Genomic DNA, 23358 nt, shown 5'->3' with positions numbered 1-23358 from the left:
TATGGGAGTTCTGAAAATAGCTGAGGGCTGGCTCAGCAATTTCTGGTAGCCCCATAGCGGTGAATGGAGAGGTGGCCTTGCATGCATGGTACGCTCTCCATTCACCGCTATAGGATCTCTGAAAATAACCGAGCACGCTTATTCGACAATTTTCCGAACCTCCATGGCAGTGTGCTCTACATTCATTTCGAGGGCCTAATTATGGAGATAGGAGTGGGTCTCAGAGGTGGGACTCGCACATACCTGACATGGCGATATGTCGTCAATGTCTGAGATGGGCCAACCCCTTTAACGTTTTCTTTTATCTCCTTGGAAAGCCCCTTAGTAAAAAAACAGCCTGATGACATCTCCTGCCTAGGCGTGCTGCTATTGTAGTGAAACTCTTTTTTTTCTGTGTGGTATTAGTGATTGCACTCACATTTCCCACAGTCTATGATCTAGGAAATTAACGTTTCATTTTTCAGTTAAAGAAAAAAAAAACCTTTTACTCTGTATTTTGAGAACGTTTGGCACTACATGTAAATTTTTGTCTTAGATGTGAAGATAAATACATTTTTCAGAGTCGGATAAAAAGAAAAAAACAACCAAGAAAGTCCAGCGAGAGAGAGATGAAAAAAAAAAAAGAAGCTCGAGAGTTCATCAGATGACAAAGTGGAAAGTCCTATTCATCGTCTGCTGTAAGAAACTTGTAAGAAACTTCCTGTTGTGTTAACGCGTTCTAGACCCGTAGGAAGACTATCACAAACCAGCGCGGAGAGAGAACGTAATCCAACGGAGACGGGTGGAAATGTTACACGCTCTTAAGGAGGTATGTATTTATGATGCATCTGAGTTTGATGTTCTTCAAGACGTTTTGCTGTGCACTTGAAACTCCCTTCCAGATGTAGTTGAGCTTTCCTTGAGCTGCGTTAGGCTGGAGATGCACATGGACCTTTTGTAACGAGATTTTCTAATATACTGTAAGTCCATAGTAGTGCATGTATTTCTCTAGACTGTAGCTGTCACCCAGTGGGTCAGATTGGAAAATCTTGCTGCAAAAATTTCGGCTTCTGCTCCCCAACACCCCTTGTGTAAGCTACATAGACTCTTTGTAGCAAACGCTTGCAAATCTTATGGGATGTCTGCAGCAGTCCATAGGAATCTACTAAATTGCACTGAAAATTTCTCATTATACAAAGTGCCTGTAGCCCAGGTAGCAGGTTTATTTGTGCCCCTGAGTAAAGCTATAGTTAACACATTGTGTGCCAGAAGACAAACCCAGCTCTGCAGTACATATGTACTGAGCACATGGCATTACATGCAGGTTGCATGTATAAAAGACTATACCACACGTCTAACATGCGCAGTACAGCTGCATAGGATTGCTATGGTAGTATAATGTCAGAATGTAAAGTTTCATGTTTCTGTTACTATTATGATTGAGAATTTACAGTGTACGGTGTTTGTTGCCATTGTATGTTAATAGCAAAGTTTAGTGATCTGTAATCGGAATCAAGACAGTTAGGCTACTTTCACATTAGCGTATTTTGCGGATCGGTCATGGATCGGCAAAAACGTTTCCGTTACAATATTAAGACCGCATGCATCCGTCATGAACGGATCCGGTTGTATTATGTCTTCTATAGCCAAGACGGACGGATCCGTTTTCTATTGTGTCAGAGAAAACGGATCATACATTGTGTGTCAGGACGGATCAGTCTTGCTCCGCGCCACATGGCGGACAGAAAAAAGCTGCAAGCAGCGTTTTGGTGTCCGCCTCCAGAGCGGAATGGTGACTGAACGGAGGCAAACTGATGCATTCTGGGCGGATCCTTTTCTATTCAGAATGTATTAGGGCAAAACGGATCCGTTTTGGACCGCCTGTGAGAGCCCTGAACGGATCTCAGAAATGGAAAGCCAAAATGCTAGTGTGAAAGTAGCCTTAGGTAGGGTACAACCACTTGTATGGACTTTGCTGTGGTGCGGAAACGCTGCACACTTGGGGTGAACTCGGCAGAAGATAATCTGCAAACATAAATCGACATACTGCGGATTTTAAATAGTTTTCGCATGGCAATGAGATTGCTATCCTCAGGATAGGACATCGATAGCAGATTGGTGGGGGTCTGACACCTGGTACCCCCAACTGATCAGCTGTTTCGAGCAGCCTCAGTGTCGGAAACTATACGTCGTATGGAGCAGAAGCAGGAGGCACTGGGGCACATTTGTTAAAACGGTCTTTTTACGCCGGTCTTAAGCTACTTGAACATCTGCGGAACGGAGATCCAGCCGCCTGATCCGAAAGAGGATGCCAGTATTTGGCCAGACACAAACCGCAGTATGCAGCAGCCGATTCTCGGCATTTGCGGCCAGATTCCAGATCCAGAGAACCCATGCCGCAGATGTGAAAGTGGCCTAAATTCCACCTCCCTTGCACAGCCAGAAGATTCGGCTATTTTATAAATTAGGCGCACCTATGACAGTCCTTGTTCCTGGCGAAAAAAACTACTCCAGTTCCTCGCTGGTGTAATTTTTCGCCAACATTTACGCCTGTGCATTCTGTATTTTGCGGAACGGAACAGCTGGCCCCTAATAGAACAGTCCCTTCCTTGTCCGTTATGCGGACAATAATAGGACATCTTCTTCTCTTTTTTTGCCGAACGGACATACAGAAACGGAATGCACACGGATTATCTTCCGTTTTTGTTTTTTTTGCGGACACATAAAGAAAATACGTTCATGTGCATGAGCCCTTAAATGCAGCGGTATACTAGATTATATACCCCATATCTGCTCGCCCCAGACCAAATACACCTTCACAGACCATTCCTATACAGATAGCAGCAAGCGAGACTATATTTCCTACATCTATCTCTGGGTTCATGAGTCTCCAATGGATAACAAAGCGCGGTCATTTAGCACACCCACGTAATAATAAGGAGGTAACGAAGACGTCGTAGTGGAATAGCAAGTTATCAAGGCGAGAGGCAACTGAAAAATTTAGGAAGTCACAGTGGTTAAGAATTGCAAAAAGAAGTGAAACACCTGCTGCAGCAGTGAACACTAAAGCCCTGTTCACACGTGTCTGATACAAACTGATTTTGATGCAGATGCCTTGCAAAAATCATCCCATGCACGTGAATGTTGCAACAGTGTCACAGAATATTTCGGCCTGCCAAATTTGCACATTGCACAAACTGATTTCAATATGAACCATGTAATAGTTGGTGGTGCTGCTAGGATTTCCCACAGATTTAAAGGGGTTGCCCAGCCCCTAGTAAGTGAAGGCTTACAAAATGGGAATTGCCAAATTGCCCCAGGGTTTGCAGATCGTTGGGACCCCCGCTAGACAGGCGGCTCCCTGTTTTGGCATTCAGCTATTTCATGGATGGAGAATGTGCATGTAATAACGCACTGTGCATGCAGACCCTTGAAGAAGAGAGGCGTTACATGTGCTCGCTCCTCTGAAGATTAGGCCTGAACTTCAGAGAACCACTATCTCTGAGAGATCCACAGAGAGAAAACCATTTCGGCTTTTAACAGTAGACCAGAGAGAGAAAGAAAGCACCAGAAGGTCTAGAATCTGCATGGCCGAGCATTGGAGTCAGTCAGTAAGGTATTCGCTGTCTAAGGCCTCCTGCACACGACCTGTTTTTTTTTACGGTTCGCAAAAACGGGGTCCGTAGGTCCGTGATCCGTGACCATTTTTTCGTCCGTGGGTCTTCCTTAATTTTTGGAGGATCCACGGACATGAAAAAAAAGTCGTTTTGGTGTCCGCCTGGCCGTGCGGAGCAAAACGGATCCGTCCTGAATTACAATGCAAGTCAATGGGGACGGATCCGTTTGACGTTGACACGATATGGTGCAATTTCAAACGGATCCGTCCCCCATTGACTTTCAATGTAAAGTCAGGAGTCCCTTTTATACCATCAGATCGGAGTTTTCTCCAATCCGATGGTATATTTTAACTTGAAGCGTCCCCATCACCATGGGAACGCCTCTATGTTAGAATATACTGTCGGATATGAGTTAGATCGTGAAACTCAAATCCGACAGTATATTCCTAACACAGAGGCGTTCCCATGGTGATGGGGACGCTTCAGGTTAGAATATACTAAAATAACTGTGTACATGACTGCCCCCTGCCCCCTGTTTTTAACTCATTGGTGGCCAGTGCGGCCGCCCCCCCCTCCCCCTGTAGTTAACTCTTTGTTGTCCAGTGCGGCCGGCCCCCCTCCCTCCCCTGTAGTTAACTCATTGGTGGCCAGTGGGCCCCCCTCCCCTGTAGTTAACTCTTTGTTGTCCAGTGCGGCCGCCCCCCCCCCTCCCTCCCCTGTAGTTAACTCGTTGGTGGCCAGTGGGCCCCCCCTCACTCCCCTGTAGTTAACTCTTTGTTGTCTAGTGCGGCCGGCCCCCCTCCCTCCCCTGTAGTTAACTCGTTGGTAGCCAGTGGGCCCCACCCCCCTCCTAATTAAAATCTCCCCCCCTATCATTGGTGGCAGCGGAGAGTACCGATCGTAGTCCCAGTTTAATCGCTGGGGCTCCTATCGGTAACCATGGCAACCAGGACGCTACTGCAGTCCCGGTTGCCATGGTTACTTAGCAATTTGTAGAAGCATTATACTTATCTGCGAGCTGCGATGTCTGTGTCCGGCCGGGAGCTCCTCCTACTGGTAAGTGACAGGTCTGTGCGGCGCATTGCTTAATGATCTGTCACTTACCAGTAGGAGGAGCTCCCGGCCGGACACAGACATCGCAGCTCGCAGGTAAGTATAATGCTTCTATAAATTGCTAAGTAACCATGGCAACCGGGACTGCAGTAGCATCCTGGTTGCCATGGTTACCGATCGGAGCCCCAGCGATTAAACTGGGACTCTGATCGGTACTCTCCGCTGCCACCAATGATAGGGGGGGAGATTTTAATTAGGAGGGGGAGGGAGGGGGGAGGGCCCACTGGCCACCAACGAGTTAACTACAGGGGAGGGAGGGGGGGCCGGCCGCACTGGACAACAAAGAGTTAACTACAGGGGAGGGAGGGGGGCCCACTGGCCACCAATGAGTTAACTACAGGGGAGGGAGGGGGGGGGGGGCGGCCGCACTGGCCACCAATGTGTTAACTACAGGGGGGAAGGCCTGCCCCCTGCTGCCTGGCAGCACCTGCCAGGCAGCAGGGGGCAGTCATGTACACAGTTCTTTTAGTATATTCTAACCTGAAGCGTCCCCATCACCATGGGAACGCCTCTGTGTTAGAATATACTGTCGGAGCTCTGAAAAAGCTTTTATGCAGATGGATCTTCGGATCCGTCTGTATGAAAGTAACCTACGGCCACGGATCACGGACACGGATGCCAATCTTGTGTGCATCCGTGTTCTTTCACGGACCCATTGACTTGAATGGGTCCGTGAACCGTTGTCCGTCAAAAAAATAGGACAGGTCATATTTTTTTGACGGACAGGATACACGGATCACGGTCTCGGCTGCAAAACGGTGCATTTTCCGATTTTTCCACGGACCCATTGAAAGTCAATGGGTCCGCGAAAAAAAACGGAAAATGGCACAACGGCCACGGATGCACACAACGGTCGTGTGCATGAGGCCTAAGGCTGATAGACTTTACTGCTGTGAAGGGGTCATTGCTAATACACCCTTCACACTTGGACAGAGTCTTGCCCACCGTATCTTAATTCTGTACCGCTTAGCTGGGAACTGCAGACACATTTTGCAAGAACCTTATTGCCATTCTGCACAGATAAAGGCATAATTGAAAGGAGTACTACAGACCCCTTCATTTCTCACATCCATACATTTCTATCAGAGAAGATTTCCACTATGAATTGTTCGGAACTGTGTTTTGATACCGTTGGATGTACTACAACTCCCAAACAGAGACTTGTCTATTTTCTACAACTGACCCGGTTACTGACTCCAGCACCATTCGCCAGACACAGCACCTACATCTCCTGCATTGCACCATAACGCCAAGTACACACCATCTGCCATCATCAGGCAGGAGCCTCAACTTTACGGTGTGCCCGGAGGGAAGAAGGGGGGGGGGGGGGGGCTTTCTATCACTACCCGGTCCTAGAGAGAATTGGTGTGAAGATTGCCACTGTAATTTATGTGAGTAGCTGTTGCAGTCACTACCACTCTCATCATCAGCTCCTCCTGGGCTGCAGCACAAGGAAGTATTACTCATCTGAAGTGGAAAGACATTGCTAAACCTGTGAACGTGTGTTGCAGTCTGTAACTTCCTGAGCAAAACCCTTCCCTTCTGCAATTTCCGCCCCAATTTCCTATTAAAAAGTAGAATATGATAGATAGATAGACAGACAAATATGAGATAGATAGATAATAGATAGATGATATATAGATATGAGGTAGATAGATAGATAGATAGATATGAGATAGATAGATAGATATGAGATAGATAGATAGATAGATAGATATGAGATAGATAGATAGATAGATAGATAGATAGATAGATATGAGATAGATAGATAGATCGATATGAGAGATAGATAGATATGAGATAGATAGATAGATAGATAGATATGAGATAGATAGATAGATAGATATGAGATAGATAGATAGATATGAGATAGATAGATAGATAGATATGAGATAGATAGATAGATCGATATGAGAGATAGATAGATATGAGATAGATAGATAGATAGATATGAGATAGATAGATATGAGAGATAGATAGATAGATATGAGATAGATAGATAGATAGATAGATAGATATGAGATAGATAGATAGATATGAGATAGATAGATAGATCGATATGAGAGATAGATAGATATGAGATAGATAGATAGATAGATATGAGATAGATAGATAGATAGATATGAGATAGATAGATAGATAGATATGAGATAGATAGATATGAGATAGATAGATAGATAGATAGATAGATAGATAGATAGATAGATAGATATGAGATAGATAGATAGATATGAGATAGATAGATAGAAGATAGATAGATAGATATAGATAGATAGATATGAGATAGATAGATAGATAGATATGAGATAGATAGATAGATAGATATGAGATAGATAGATAGATATGAGATAGATATAGATAGATAGATATGAGATAGATAGATATGAGATAGATAGACCATTCTGCACATTATAGACCATATCCTCTTCTAGTCCATATTGCAGATGCAAATAGTCATTTCTATTGATGGGAGTGCGATAGATATGTAATGCACACAGAAGGTATCTGTATTTTCTGGATCCTTGGTTTGCGGACAAAAATATGGCCACGGCTGTGGAAGCCTAAGTCTACATTTACACAATCATATGTGTTTTGCATTCCACAAATTGCGGATCCGCAAAAGAAAAGGATGACATTTTGTATGGCATCCGTTCCCCCCCCCCCCCCCCGATGCATTGTATCAATGCCTATCCTTGTCCGCAAAATGGAGAAGAATAGGACATGTCCTATTTTTTTGCGGGGCTACGGAACGGACATACAGATGCGGATAGTTCACAATGTGCTGTTCGCATTTTTTGCGGACCCATTGAAATAAATGGGTCTGCATACTATCCGCAAAAAAAACAAAAAACGGAATGGCCACAGAAATAAAATACATTCGTGTGAATGTAGCCTAACAAAGTTGGAACCAGTCCTGAAACCCCGAAATGAGGGGTGTGTCCTTTCTGCTGCTTCTCAATGGGCATGTCCTTTATGATGCAGCTCTCTCCCTATCACAGCTCAAGGGACGTGCCCTTTCTGCTGCAGCTCTGTCACAGCTCAGAAGGTGTGTCCTTTCTGCTGCAGTTATCTCCCAATCACAGTTCAGTGGGCATGTGCTCTGCTGCTCTTTCCCTATCACAGCTCGGAGGGTGTGTCCTTTCTGCTGTAGCTCTCTACCTGCTAAGGGGGCATATATTTTCTATCCAGCGCTCTCCCAATAAAAATTCAGGGGGCATTTTCTTTTTGCGCCCGCTCTCTCCCTATCACGACTCATGGGGGCATGTTCTTTTTGCTGCAGCTCTAGCCCTGTAACTGACAGCTTCTAACACTAGATATGGATGGCTGCAGTTGGAGGATGGTACTGAATATGTACGACCACCTCAGCAATGTTACTAAGGCGGATCGAGAAAAAAAGGAAAAGAGCAAACAGCAGATGGCGCTAGACAGATACATTTTATTGAATAACTCAAAAACTTTGTTACATTCAGTTACAAAGGTATTCAGATCCAGGTGATGCTGTGAAAAACGGAGCAACCCCTTTATGAATTTCTTTGCACAATATTATAAGAATCGATAGGCCGCCGATACTAACATTTAGTAAATCACTGTTGCTTCTTTTTAAAAGATGGTTCGTGACCTTTATGTGAAAAATCTGCAACACAAACATCACACAACTCCCCGCGAGACCCACAGAATGCAGACCTTTCAAGAATACGGCAGTTGTATTTTTAGCCGGGTCTTTCCTAAGTTAGCTGAAGCTTGCAAAAATATGTAATAGCAAATTTAGAAGCCTCCCCCGGGGCCCCCATCACTGACGTTCATTTCCCCTCTGGAACGACCCATAATAGAATTGTGGTCGAACAATTTACTTTATTTTCCAACACTGGCACGACAAAATTCCAAAAGTTTGTCGAGTTGCGCCAAAGTGACTGTCAGCGTCTACCTGTGCTGCTGTGGGGGGCTACTCCCTGCCCTGCATCTCTCACTTACACCACTCGCTATGCCACTATATTTCTTGGGTGCCCAGCTACCCACAGCTTTAGACATGTGCCATGCAGTGTACTGTCTCAGGCCACCAGGTGGCCCACAAAATTCCAGTCCAAGTCCTTGTTAGATATGGTGCAGTGTTGCTTTAAAGAGGGTTATCCAGCTTTCAAATCCTTCTGGGCAGCCTTACCCCTACTCCCCATGGCTTCAGTTCCGGCTCCTCCGGTCCACAGAGCTCCCAGTTCCCTGCTTGTCACCTTCTGGAGTGGGTGGGGGTCAAGTGCACCACTGCAGCCAATGACTGGCTGCAGAGGCACACCTAACCCCCATCCACTCCAGAAGTTGACAAGCAGGGAACCAGAGCTGGCTTCAGCCCCCGTCCACTCCGGAATTTGACAAGCATGGAAGTGGAGTGCTGCGGCGGAGGAAGAGGGGGGGGGGGGGGGGGGGCAACCCCTTTAAGGAACCGCTTTAATGAACCACTCAGGTTCCAAAATTTCACAAACTTTCTACCAGCATACAAACTTGTCTCCCGGCAGCTGCTCTTGAACGTTGCCTCCCAGGCTCTGGATCTAGCACACTAGGTCGACATTTACTACTGTGGCTGCGCCAGAATTCTGGCACCAACAAAATTTGGCGTGTTTTTGGCAAAATTTCATCTAATTTTAAACATATTTATAACGCAAGCAAGCCAAGTAAAATAATCCACTGCACCCCGCACGTCAAGGGTACATGGTTTAGGGCTTGCTCACACGACCATATGTATTTTGCGGTCCGCAAAAAACACTGCTAACGTCCTTGTGCATTCCGTATTTTGCAGAACAGAACAGCTGGCCCCTAATAGAAAAGTACTATCCTTGTCCGTATTGCGGACAATAATAGGACATGTTCTATTTTTTTGTGGAACTTAAATACGGACATACGAAAACTGAATGCACATGGAGTACCTTAGTTTTTTTTTTTGTGGACCCATTGAAATCAATGGTTCCGTATTCTGTCCCCAAAAAAAAACCGGAACGGACACGGAAAGAAAGTACGTTCGTGTGCATGAGCCCTTAGCAGGAAAGAGAGTATAGCATTTTGAGCCAAAATATTGGCCAACCTGTAGGTGGCAATAAGGATGGCTTCACATTTTATGACGTATACATAAAAAAAATAAAGTATACTTTTTTTTTACAATGGTAAACAAATGTATAATTTTTTTTTTACAATAGAACTCTATGGTGAACGGATGCCACCGTATGGTATCAGCCTGAGGCATCCATTTAACGTATACGTTTTTTGTATGGGTCTGCTAAGACCCACGGTCAGTCTGAGGGCCTTCGGCATATCTCTCAGCTGCGGCTCTGAGGCCCACAGGTACCTGGCGAGGCCACTGGCCTTTTTTTCAGTTCTCCTTTCACTTTGGTTAGTGCCAGGCTCTACATGGGCCCACACTGACGTTTGGCATCTCCTCCTCATGCCAGTTGGCAGCCCGGGACCCATGTTTCCCCCTGTGCGGTGGACTGCCAGCCCCTTACATACTAAGGGCTACAGGTGCACATACAAATATAGGGGCAACAACATTCTTAAAAGGAAAATCCACAATTTTAAAGAATACAGAAGCATCTCAATAAATTAGAATACGTATCATCTAAAAGTTAATTTATTACAGTAATTCAGTTCAAAAAGTGAACCTCCTATTTTTTATAGATTCATTACACACAATGTGATTTATTTCAAGCGTTTATTTTGTTAATGTTGATGATTATGGCTTATAGTTAACGAAAACACAAAAGTCAGTGTCTCAGAAAATTAGATTATAAAAGACCAATTAAAAAATGATTTTTAATATAGAACTGTTGGCCTACTTAGAAGTTCTCCAATATATGAAAGCTACAGTATGTGTTATGGAAGCCCGGGTTGCTTGGAGAGCGGCCTTCAGCTCATCTGCATTGTTGGGCATGGTGCTTCTCCTCTTCCTCTTGACAATATCCCGTAGATAGTACGGGGTTTAGGTCAGATGAGTTTGCTGGCCAATAAAGCACAGTGATACCGTGGTTATTAAACCAGGTATTGGTACTTCTGGCAGTGTGGGCAGGTGCCAAGTCCTACTGGAAAATGAAATAAGCATCTCCATAAAGCAGAGGGAAACATGAAGTGCTCTAAAATGTCCTGGTAGATGACACTTTTGAAGTTGGCTCTGGGTCAACAGTAACTTGACGCAAGAAATGCAACAGTTGTAGTCCATGTCCTAGATACGTCTGTGTGTGGTGCTCCTGAAGCGCGGACTCTAGCCCCAATCCACTCCTTGTAAATCTCCCCTAAATTCTTGAATAGTCTTTTCTCGACAATCCTTTCAAGGCTGCGGTTATCCCTGTTTGTGCATCTTTTACTACCATGATTTTTCCTTCCACTCAACTTCCCATAATATGCTTGGATACAGCTTGGCCAGCTGCTTTAGCAATTACCTTTTGTGGTTTACCCTCTTTGTGGAGGGTGTCAGTGTCACGGATGAGGTATGGGAGGGAACACCACACAGACAACAGGAGGGAAGGGAAAAGCCACTAGGCCTCAACGCTAGGGAAAGGGTCACCTCCTATAGAACCCTACTCCTTGCCCTGACTCCTATCCGTATGGGCACACCTTGAATGTAAGAATGCCCATACACCGGAACCTGGAGGACCTTTAGACCCTAAAGAGCCCTATGGGTATTGGCAGGGCTTGAGATGACCTGTTCCTTTCCAGATGAAGGAACCAGCGTCTCCCTGAGGCCTAGTAACAACAGACACGGGGAGTGTAAACAATTCACAAAGAAACGAGACACTTAACTTCGTAGTGAGATGGAACTCCAGAGAGGACAACACACCAACTCTTCCAAAACCAAATGAAGCTATCAACCGCATAGCCAGGAGGGTGAGGTCAGACTATATAGGGGAGGTGTAATGACCACTAAGCTACACCTGAAACAAGGGGTGTGGTCATGAACAACAACACTGAAGCAAAAGAGGCTGTTAGATCCCTTCACGTGTAGCCTGTCTCTTCGATCTTCTGACATTTGTCACAGGAGGGACCGTGACAGTCAATGACTGTATTCTGGACAACTGTCAAGTCACCAGTCTTCCCCATGATTGTGTAGCCCACTAAACCAGACTGAGGAACCATTTAAAGTCTTATGAAACCTTTGCAGGTGTTTTGTGCTGTTTATCTGATTACAGGGTGACACCATTAGTCTACAATATTTAATAATTTTCTGAGATATTGACTTTGGGGTTTTCTTTAGCTGTAAGCCAGAATCACCATTAAAAGAAACAATTGCTTAAAATAGATCACTCAGTGTGTAATGAATCTATAGTAATTTACTTTTTAAATTGCACCTTCACCTTACAAGTATCTACGGTATGTTGCACTTATGCAGTGAACCTCTTTTTCTCACTGGTGGTTTAGATGCTTGTTGTGTCTATGCACTTACTTCCTGGTGAGCTTGTTTTATCTATGCACTTACTGTACTTCTTGTTGAGCTTGTGGCAGGGGCGTAGCTATAGGGGAAGCGGCTGCTTTGGGGCCCAAACTCAGAAGGGGCCCAACTAGGAGGAGAACTAAAAGATTTTATATACAGGGCCCCCACTACAGTATTAGACAATGACATTATATACAGTGACACTGTAGAAAACGGACGGAGGGGTTGCTGGACCTCATCTGAGAGAGCGATCTTGACTAGCCACAGGAGTAGGGGTTGCACAGGAGTCAGAAATTGCAAAGAGGTTGCTGGGGGAGGGGGTCCCGTTACAAAATTTGCTGTGGTGCCCAGTCATTTCTAGTTACGCCACTGGCTTGTGGTGTCTGTGCACTTACTTTCTGGTGAGCTTGTGGTGTCTATGCACTTCCTGGTGAGCTTGTGGTGTCTATGCACTTACTTCCTGGTGAGCTTGTGGTGGACTTGTACTTACATTGGCACGTAGTATGGTTGACAATAGACAAGATTGTCGGCAAGTTCAACCAAGGCAAGGATGAAGATGTTAAGAACAAGAATTCTATACATTTTCATTAGCATTAAAGGGGTTTTCCGGGACCCAGTCGGTCGTGCAAACACACCTTAATATCACACCTATAGGAGAACGTTTGTAATATACTTACTGTTCTGAAGTTCCACAATTCGGCCTCCAGGGAACCGCCAACATCACGTCTTTTACCGGGTTTCCAGCATAGGCTGTGAATGGGACGTTGCTTCCGTTATGGATGAGGCAAGAACTATTCCATCCACAGATGAGGTGTATTCAGGAGTTTGCACATGCTCCAGGTAGAGGAATCGTTCTGGCCTCATCCACAACAAAAGTGACATCCCAGACCAGAAACCTGGTAAACGATGTGACACTGGTGGAAGCTGGATTTTCAGAATAAAAGTGTCACGTGGCCGGGTTCCCAGAAGGTTTGATCTACGCAACTTTGGAGCGGCAAGTATATTACACACCACAGTGTTGTGTGTCATTTTCTGAAATTCTACATAAATGGGTCTTCTGAATTCTGGAATTCCTAAGGTCTACAGTGCTCCGCAACATATCAGCTCCTCACACATATGAAAAATATGAGTAGTATGTGGTGCACGAGACATCACGTGTCTAGATACTGTAGATACACAGCCATTATCGGTCAACTCTATGGTCGCTTTAATTGATTTCCGAATAAAAAAAACACCACAATGAGGAAAGGGCGGTTTCACCAGAACATATCGAGGTATTTGTCTGAGCAAGAAACCGTTAATGATCATATTACTCGTTAGTGGTTTTTCTTCCTCATTCAGCACATTTCTAAGACTTCTAGTATTAGGTCTGTTGCATGCAACAGAGCTGTATGCACAGTATGGTGGCATATGGAGTCCCTACGGCTCATAGGCAATTCATGTTCTGCCATATAGTGCCTTCACATGGCACTGTACTACCGAGATATTCTCCCCCAGAAGCAATGTTTTTAAGAACACTTCTGACCTCCCCTCATGGAAACAGTACAGCCATATAGACTTCTACCTGTGCCGGCTCGTGGCTCCTTACAGTTGTAGGGAGCTGTAATACCTCATATACTGTATATTAGCCCTTAATGGGGTTGTCTAGGATTTTACGATTGATGGCTTATCCTCAGGATAGGTCATCAATATCAGATATGCGGCGGTCCAACACCCTGCACCCCCGCCGATCAGAGGAGTTCCAGCACAGGAACTACACTCTATCTGACTATAGTTCCAGTCCCGGAGCAGATGATCGTCAGGGGTGTGAGGTGTTGGACAGATGACCATCAATATTAGGCCATTAATATGGGCAATCAGTATTAAAATCCTGGAGTACCCCTTTAAAGAGGTTGTCTTGCCACAGCCAACCCCTTGAATATGGAAGCATCTGCAATTATCCGCAGACCGCTAGCCATGGCCAGTCAGATGTCTCCTCTTTAGCAAAACTTAGTATTACATGGCAGCCATTCAGATGATCCATGGATACCTTCAATCCACCAGAATGTGAGCCATTGCTTCCTAGAGGCTCTTAGGCTCATGGAAAAGGACCCTCTATGATGCCCCCTATGGATAGGGATTATCAGGGACCACCGCTGCTTGTACGTGGTCCTTTTTTTTAACCTTGTCCTTGTATATCTAACCTGTTGTTTTTTTTAATTTGTTTTCATTTGCAGTAGCCAAAAATGAAGCAAAAATTTGCAGGAGGCAATGTTTCCTGGGACCTGAATTCTACAATGGGGACATGGAACAACACCAAGACCTCGTTACCACCGTGCATCCCACCCTATAATGAAAGCGCCCTTTTCGTCATTATACTCTACAGCATCGTCCTAGTCATTGGAATACCGGCAAACCTTTTAACCTTATGGCTGACTTTTTTACAAATATGGCGGAAAAACGTGCTGGCGGTCTACCTGTTCAGCCTGTCTCTAAGTGAACTCATGTACCTCGGGACGATTCCCCTTTGGATCCTGTACGTAAGAAACGACCACAAGTGGCAGTGGGGCCCGACGGCTTGCAAAATTACGGGCTATATTTTCTTCAACAACATCTATTTCAGTATTCTGCTTTTGTGTTGCATTTCTGTGGATCGTTACTTGGCCGTGGAATACGCTTTGGAGTCCAGAGGGATCCGGAGGCAGAAAATCGCCATTATTGTCACCGTGGTTCTTTTCAGTTTGGTGGCGCTTATTCACTCCCCCGTCTTCTTCCTCAGTGACGGCGACCAGACGGAAAACCAAACCACTTGTTTCGAAACGTTACCAATACCCCCGCACGTCGCTAATTTCTACGTGGCCCGGTTCATCGTTGGATTTTTAATCCCTCTGTCAACTTTGACTTACACCAACTTCGTGATCAAAAAGAGGATCGAGACCAGCGTCAGCTTCACGGACCAGCAGAAGACCAAAGTCAAGTACCTCGCCATAACCATCATCGTCCTATTCATGATCTGCTTCGCTCCATATCACTTTGTGTTGCTCGCCCGGAGTATTGCTTACTACTTGGAGGAAAATAATGAAACCTTCTGCGATTTCGAGCAGGAGATCTACACGCCCTATACCATGTTCCTTTGCCTGGTCACCGTCAACAGCGTGGCAGATCCTTTCATCTATGTGTTGGTCAGCGAAAACGTAAGGAAAGATATCTGCAGAGCCATGAGGGGCTGGAGGAGACACCTCTCCATCAATACCAGGAGTGACAGTACCTACCCCCATACTCACAATTCCAGAGATCAACACTTGGACAAAGAGTATTCAGCACATAGTGGAGCCGGGGTGACAGATACACTGCAGAAGAGGAGTTAGTCCGACGGTGCGCTGTCGCAATACTAACAAATTGGCGTGGCGCGTGATTTTAAATTTTTTTTATTTATGTTATTTATTTTTATGACCTGTGTAAATATCCATCGCTTTCTCTTTCCTTAAATCCGCCAATTAATAAATTTCCAATTTAAATAATATTGGGGGTCGACTTCATTTCAGTGTTTATTTTACGCATTTATATATCGCCAACATACTCTGCAGGGATATACGGAGATTGCCATTGGCACCTCTCGGCTCATAATCTAAGTTCTGAATTAAAGGGATCCCGAGAGTGGGGGGGTCCCATGTCTTCTTCCTTATGGAGCGACAGGCCAAGCCTCCACCCTACTCTATGTGTTCTCTATCTCCGGTAGTCCCATAGAGAATGAATGGGGCAGCAAGGAGCTCGTCGGGACAGGGACATGGGACCCCCATTCTTGGTATCGGTAGCGTTCCCACCGGTTGGACCCCCAGCGATCAGTTAGATATCTTGTAGACTCGGTACAACCTCCCATTAATTGACATCTGGACATTTATGACATTTGGAAAGGTTATGCTATGAATGTCTGATTGGTGTATGTCTCACCTCTGGGATCCACACCTAGCTCAAGAACCGGGGCCCAAAGTGAATGAACAGCACAGTGCACATGCGCAGCATCGTCTCTGCTATGGGACTTCTGAAAATTGCCAAGTGAGCGTGCTCGACTATTTTCTGAAGTCGCATAGCAGTAAATGGAGAGGAAACTGCGCATGCGCAGCTACCCCTCCGGTCATTGCTATGGGACTTTCGAAAATAGCCGAGTGAATGGGAAAAGCTGTGCAATGTGTGGCTTGCTCTCCCTTCATGTCGAGGCCTCGTTCTCGCTCAGTTATTTTTGGAAGTTTCATAGCAGTGAATGGAGAGGAAACTGCGCATGCGCAGCCACCCCTTCATTCATTACTATGGGACTTCTGAAAATAGATGAGACAGTGCTCAGCTATTTTAGGAAGTCCCATGGCTGTGAATGTAGAAAGATGCACATGCGTAGCTTGCTCTCCATTCATTGAGATGGGAGTGGGTTCTAGAGGCGAGACCCACACCTATCGATATGTCGGAAATGTCCGGAAGGGAATACCCCTTTAACCTATTTTCAGAGTGTGCAGCGTTGAACCCAGGAAGCCATGCTAAACACTGATATCTGAATTTAGAAAATTGTATCTGGTGGTACTAGGGTTTGTAGGATTTTTGTCAAGGGGGGTTTATAGGTGCCACACAGTTCTCCCATACCATTGTCAGTCACAGTACCCCCACAACATTGCCGGCTTTAGGCAGTTCTCCTATAAATACGCTTCCATAAAAGCACCGGCCACTATAAATAAAAATGCCACAGCACCCTGCAAAGAACCGTTATAGGAAGTCATTGTGTCCTTATACTAAAGGAACATATCATAGTCCCACCAATGTTAGAAACTGCCACAGTGTCCTATAGAAAACCACTGCTATCCCATGTCCGAAAGATCCTGTGTATTTGATCAGAACTGTGGTTCCTAAGGGATCAATGCTGATCACTGCTCAATTCAATTCATTAGTATGTGCCCCCAGGGGCCGGGGTTATGTAGGACAGAGTTGCCTTCCTCTCCTATAGGGGGCAGATCAGGAATAGGTGCCAACAGCAGAGATTCTGCAGATGATTGATTCTGTGATTGTCGCTGTTTTGCAGTATTATGTGGATGTTATGGGAGGTATGCGTGGGTACTGAGACTGGTACTGCTCCTGCACAGTAGTAAGGTTCCATTAGTGCCTCCCACACAGGCTGATGCTCCCTTAAGTGCCCCAACAAAGTGATCCCCTCATAAGTGCTCCCATACAATATGAGACCCCTTTAAAGGGCATCTGTCAGCAGTTTAGTCCCTATGACACTGGCTGACCTGTTCCATGTGCACTTGGCAGCTGAAGGCATCTGTGTTGGTCCCATGTTCATATGTGTCCGCATTGCTGAGAAAAATTATGTTTTATTATATGCAAATTAGCCTCTAGGAGCAACGGGGGCATTGCCGTTACACCTAGAGGCTCTGCTCTCTCTGCAACTGCCGCGTCTGCTCCATTTTGACTGACAGGTGTGATGACGGTCTCACTTCCTGGCTCTGTCAATCAAAGTGCAGAGATTGCGGCAGTTGCAGAGAGAGCTGAGCCTCTAGGTGTAATGGTAACGCCCCTGTTGCTCCTAGAGGCTCATTTGCATATAATAAAACATCATTTTTCTCAGCAATGCGGATACATATGAACATGGGACCAACACAGATGTCTTCATCTGCTTTGGGCACATACAACAGGTAGGCCAGTGTCATAGTTACAAATCTGCTGACAGATGCCCTTTAAGTGCCCTTATACAAAGTGATGCCCCCTAAATTGCACCCAACACAGTATGAGGCCTTCATACACACTGATGACTACTAAGAATGGTGTAAAGCAGGTATGCTCTGGTCTCCGTTCTGCGCAGCCAGCGTGAAGATTTCACTGTTGCACATCTGCCTGCGCCGAACAGGACCTCCATTGTATTCACTTGTATGTGCGTCTTGAGGATGCAGGTGCAGTTGAAGTCGGGACGGGTGGCATCTGTCCTGGGACCACGGGACAGAGGCTGAAATTTGTGACTGTCCCTCTGGATCCAGACGGCTGGGAGGCATGTCATTATTATAACCTGGGGGAATGGCGGCTAGTAGGGTATGTGTCCTGCGTGTTGGGTTCCGGGGTATTTACCTGGGAAATACAGGGATAGTGACACAAACTGGATCATTGCCCCCAGATGCCACATTTAGATGGCTGCAATTATCAGACTGCTGACATATAGAGGCAGTCACATGTCATAATGTTACGGCATATCGTAATTGTGGATGTGTTAACCCTTCCTCTTCATAAAATCAAAGGACAGATCCCATCAAAAGTCTTTCTTCACACTGGTGCTGTGGAGAAAAATCTGAGGATTGTGTGATATGCCATAAACCTTTATAATATAATGATTGATGATAGTTGGTGATGGTTTCAGTTGTTATATGTACTTTTACCACCAGAGGGCGCACTACACTGCTGTTATAATAGGTCCGCTGGTCATTGACCTGACATGTAAGCCTCTGTTCGCTTTCTACTTATGACCAGGCTGAATTTGACCGATTGCTTCCGATATACCCCACTCGACTTATAAATGGGTTTGTTGGGTTCTGCTGAGGTGTTCATCCTTTTGCCAGAAAATCTAGAGCGGCATGCATGGCTAGTTTTTTTTCTATCAGAAGAAGGTTTTTGACTTAATCTGGATCAACACAGTAGGATGATGGGTTGGACTTGGGAATTTTTCAACCTAATCAAATGTGTATGGTAACGACGTATGTGGCTATGTCGGGGGGGGCGGGGGGCACATTTCTGTAGGGTTTGCAGCAATCAAGGAGCGTACTATAATGTACAGGGTGGGCCATTTATATGGATACACCTTAATAAAATGGGAATGGTTGGTGATATTAACTTCCTGTTTGTGGCACATTAGTATATGTGAGGGGGGAAACTTTTCAAGATGGGTGGTGACCATGGCGGCCATTTTGAATCCAACTTTTGTTTTTTTAATAGGAAGAGGGTCATGTGACACATCAAACTTATTGGGAATTGCACAAGAAAAACAATGATGTGCTTGGTTTTAACGTAACTTTATTCTTTCATGAGTTATTTACTTATAAAATGTGCTCAATGTGCTGCCCATTGTGTTGGATTGTCAATGCAACCCTCTTCTCCCACTCTTCACACACTGATAGCAGCACCGCAGGAGAAATGCTAGCACAGGCCTCCAGTATCCGTAGTTTCAGGTGCTGCACATCTCGTATCTTCACAGCATAGACAATTTGCGTAAACTGAGGGTCCTGTTCCAATTTTTGTTTTGCCCATTCTGCAAGTTCAGTGCGCCGATCTGGGTCATCCTCGTTGAGATGCTGCAGTAGCTGGAGTTTGTAAGGGGGCCATTTGTGAGTAGCTAATATCCGCCGAAGGGATGTTCGACTAATGCCACTTTCCAGTGACATGCGGCGAGCGCTGTGGGCTCTTGCTGAATGAAGCTAGGACAGCCACTGATGTTTCTTCATTAGAGACAGATTTCATGCGTCCACATTTTGGCAAATCCAACACTGAACCAGTTTCAGGAAACTTAGCAAGCAGTTTGTTAACTGTAGCATGGGAGATGGGTGGTCTCGTAGGGTGTCTTGCATTGAAATCTGCTGCAATGACCCGGTTACTGCGTTCACCAGACATCAACACAATTTCTATCCGCTCCTCACGTGTTAACCTCGGCGACATGTCAATGGCTGTAAACAAAGAGAAACTTGTAAATAACTCATGAAAGAATAAAGTTACGTTAAAACTTCCTTTGCACACTTTTATGGCGTGTTTTTTTTATAAATAATCTTGCATTTTTCTAATTATATAGAGAAGCCAATGGGAAAAACGTCAGAAATAATCCACACCCAAAGCATGCTGCGAAGTAAAAAGAGAAAAAAAAACCACCTTGAAAAAAGCTGCCTGTATCACGTGTTTCATAATGAATTACAGACTTTACACTGACATTTTGCTGCCTAAAAAAGTGGAAAAAAGGTTAAAATCTCAGAGGTAAAAGCACCTTAAAGACTGCCTGAAACCCGTGTTAGGCTGGTGTCACACAGGGGTTTTTTTCCTGGCGTTTTTGAGGGTTTTGCTTTTTTTTGTTGTTGCTGGCATTGAATTTTTTGCCTTTTTTTTTTTTTTAGGCGCACTTTTTTTTTTTCTCCAGCCACAGCATGCTTGGGATCTGCCTATATTTTCTTTTTTCCTCACAGGTCCGACCAGTCAACCGTCGACTATTTTTTCTCATCGCCTTGTGTTTTTTTTCCCCATACACTTCCTTTTTTTTTTTTTTTTTGCACCTTCCAAAAAGTGAGTGGTCAATGTGTATTGATTTCGTTTTTTTTAAGCCTCATGCACCCAACCGTTGTGTGCATCCGCGGCCATTGTTCCGTTTTCTGTGTTTTTCTGCGGACCCACTGATTTTCAATGGGTCCGTGGAAAAATCGGAAAATGCACTGTTTTTCATCCGCGTCCGTGAAAAAAATAGGACCGGTCCTATTTTTTTCATGGACCCATTCAAGTCAATGGGTCTGTAAAAAACCACGGATGCACACAAGATTGTCATCCGCGTCCGTGTCAGGTTTTTTTCAATTATTTTAAAGGCAAACTTGACTTAGAATTTTTTTTCACTTTTCATGTCCGTGGATCCTCCAAAAATCAAGGAAGACCCACGGAAGAAAAAACGGACACGGATCACGGAACCCGGTTTTGCGGACCGTGAAAAAATACTGTTGTGTGTGTGTGAGGCCTAAGTTGTTTTTTTTTTTAACAATGCTTTTTCCCCCATCCAGCTCTACAGAGAAAGTATACAAAACCATATTGGCAAAAAATGCATCAAAAAAAGCTTAAAGGGGTCGTCTCACTTCAGCAATAGCATTTATCATGTAGAGAAAGTTACTACAAGGCACTTACTAATGTATTGTGATTGTCCATATTGCTTCCTTTGCTGGCTGGATGTTACATGTTGGCCGATAGGGAATTATAAAATGCTTTCACAAACACCAGGGCTCATTTATCAAGACCAGTATTTGTATGCCAGTCCTGAAATCTCCGCTAGAAGATGCGCTTAATTCATGATGAGGCGCCGGCTTCCTCACAAAGCGTCACTAACTTTAAAAAAAACGTTTGCTATCATAGAGACATATGAAAAGTTTTGATTGTAGGGGTCCGAGTGCAGAGAACGAGGGGAGAGAGAGGCATACGCATATTGCGCTCTCTTTCTCCTCACTGCCCGTCTCGATTCTGTCCTCCCTTCACCCTGCGCTTTTCTCCCCTCACTCTAAAGGTTTGTTCACACAAACGCAAATGCGGTCCGCAATACGGCAACGGGCATCACACTAAGGGCTCATGCACACAAATGTTTTTTGCGTTCAGTATACGTTACTTATACTGAACCAGTCATTTCAATGGGTCAGCAAAAAAAAAAAAAGTGTCTCCGTGTGCCTTCCGTTTCTGTATTTCCGTTCCATTGAAAGATGGAACATCTCTTATTATTGCCCGCAAATCACGTTCCGTGGCTCAATTCAAGTCAATGGGTCCGCAAAAAAAAAAAAAAAGAAACACATACGGAATGTACTCCGTATGTCTTCCGTATCCGTTCCGTTTTTGCAGAACCAAAATGTTATGCCCAGCCCAATTTTTCCCAATGTAATTACTGTATATGGCATACGGAAAAACGGAACTAAACCGGAAACACTACTGAAACAAAAAACGGAAAGGCCATACGGTCATGTGCATGAGCCCTAAATATTGGCAGAGGTCTCAGGATTCAAAACTTTTGATATGTCTCTATGACATATTAAAAGGGGTGTAGGGATTTGCTCTGGTAGGCAGGGTAAGCGGACGCAGTACAGAGGCAAGAACACGGTAATAAAGCAAAAAGTTCAGTGTTTATTCACACGCAAGGAAAAACATAACAAACACTTTGCAGAGTCCTGGTGTTAATTCACACCACGGGAATTCCTCATGTTATTTCACACGGCCAAAGTCCACAGAACTCAAAACAAACCCGTCACCTGGATATCCACAGCAGGCTTTAGGGCGCCTGGCTTCCAGCTGGTGGCTCTCGTGCAGCTCCCCGAGACACAGAGCCTTCACAGCTCCACTTTCACTTGGAGGAACATACCACCCCCAGCTGAGCTGCTGGCTGGGTTTTTAAACCCCAGCCCAAAACCTGGCCTGGACGTGGGGAACAGCCACCCACCCTGCTCTTTGGCTGCTCCCAATAAGAACCGGCCCGAATCGGCTTTTCAGCCACACTAAGAATAAACAGTGTCAGCGAGCTCTACCGCTTCTTATCTCACCGAGGCCAGGAACCTCGGTGACACGTACCTTCCGTCAACGACGGACCCTTGCGCCTTCCTACAGGGGTTATGCAAAATATAAAACATGCCCCCCATATAGATTATATTTACCCCACTCCCTGGCAGCCGCACCAATCCTGAACCCACGCACGGCCGCCGCTGCATCTGGTGACAGGGACGAGCGGCCAATAGCAGGCTTCGACGGGGACGAGCCTTCCTAGCATCGATGGTGACGGTAGAGAGGCTCGTCCCCGTCGTAGCCTGCTATTGGCCGCTGGTCCCTGTCACCAGATGCAGCGGCGGCCGTGCGTGGGTTCAGGATCGGTGCGGCTGCCAGGGAGTGGGGTAAATAAAATCTGTCCAGAAAACTGCCGTAAATGATAAACGTGCTGACGTCCAGTCCCCTTTTTTGGAAAGTGGCGAGGGCGGCGTATAAATACCAAATACACCTAAAGTGTCACAAACTCAGTTTATTTTTATGCCAGTTTCTGACGTGGAGGGTCTAGTTTTTTGCAGTTCAGTTTTTACGAAGCTTTTGGTCACTTGGCAGCTCAGGGTGACTCTCGTGACGCTCTCACTGCAGTCCCTTAAAGGGGTTACCATTACACCAAGAGGCTCTGCTCTCTGTGCAACTGCCACGCCTTCTCAAGTTTGATTGGCAGGGGCCAGGCCCGATGATATTTACACTGCCCGGTCCTGTCAATTAAACTGCAGAGGGTGCAGCAGTTGCAGAGAGAGCAGAGCCTCTAGGTGTAATGGCCCCCGTTGCTCCCAGAGGCTCATTTGCATAGATTAAAACGTCTTCGTTCCTATGGGAGAACCCGAAAATAGCCAAGCAATTTCCGTCATCCCCAAAGAAGTGACTGGAGCAGTGGTCGCGCTTGCGCGGTGCGCCTCCCATTCATTTCAATGGGACTCCCGAAAATAGCCGAGCACCCTCCAGGACTTTGCAGGCTCCGTTCTAAAGATAGGTGCG

General features: G+C 45.4%; 1 protein-coding gene across 1 annotated transcript; it reads left to right on the top strand.

Annotated features, from left to right (window-relative positions):
* Positions 1–374: 374 nt before the first annotated feature.
* Positions 375–15599, top strand: GPR132 (G protein-coupled receptor 132). Its single transcript, XM_040411628.1, has 2 exons — positions 375–808; positions 14334–15599. The coding sequence occupies exon 2, from the start codon at positions 14343–14345 to the stop codon at positions 15462–15464; it is 1122 nt and encodes a 373-aa protein (XP_040267562.1). The 5' UTR covers positions 375–808; positions 14334–14342; the 3' UTR covers positions 15465–15599.
* The last annotated feature ends 7759 nt before the right edge of the window (positions 15600–23358 follow it).

This window comes from Bufo bufo, chromosome 11, assembly GCF_905171765.1.
Source record: "Bufo bufo chromosome 11, aBufBuf1.1, whole genome shotgun sequence".
NCBI lineage: Eukaryota > Metazoa > Chordata > Amphibia > Anura > Bufonidae > Bufo > Bufo bufo.
The sequence above is the reverse complement of the archived record's forward strand: the minus strand, read 5'-3'. Positions and strand labels throughout refer to the sequence as shown.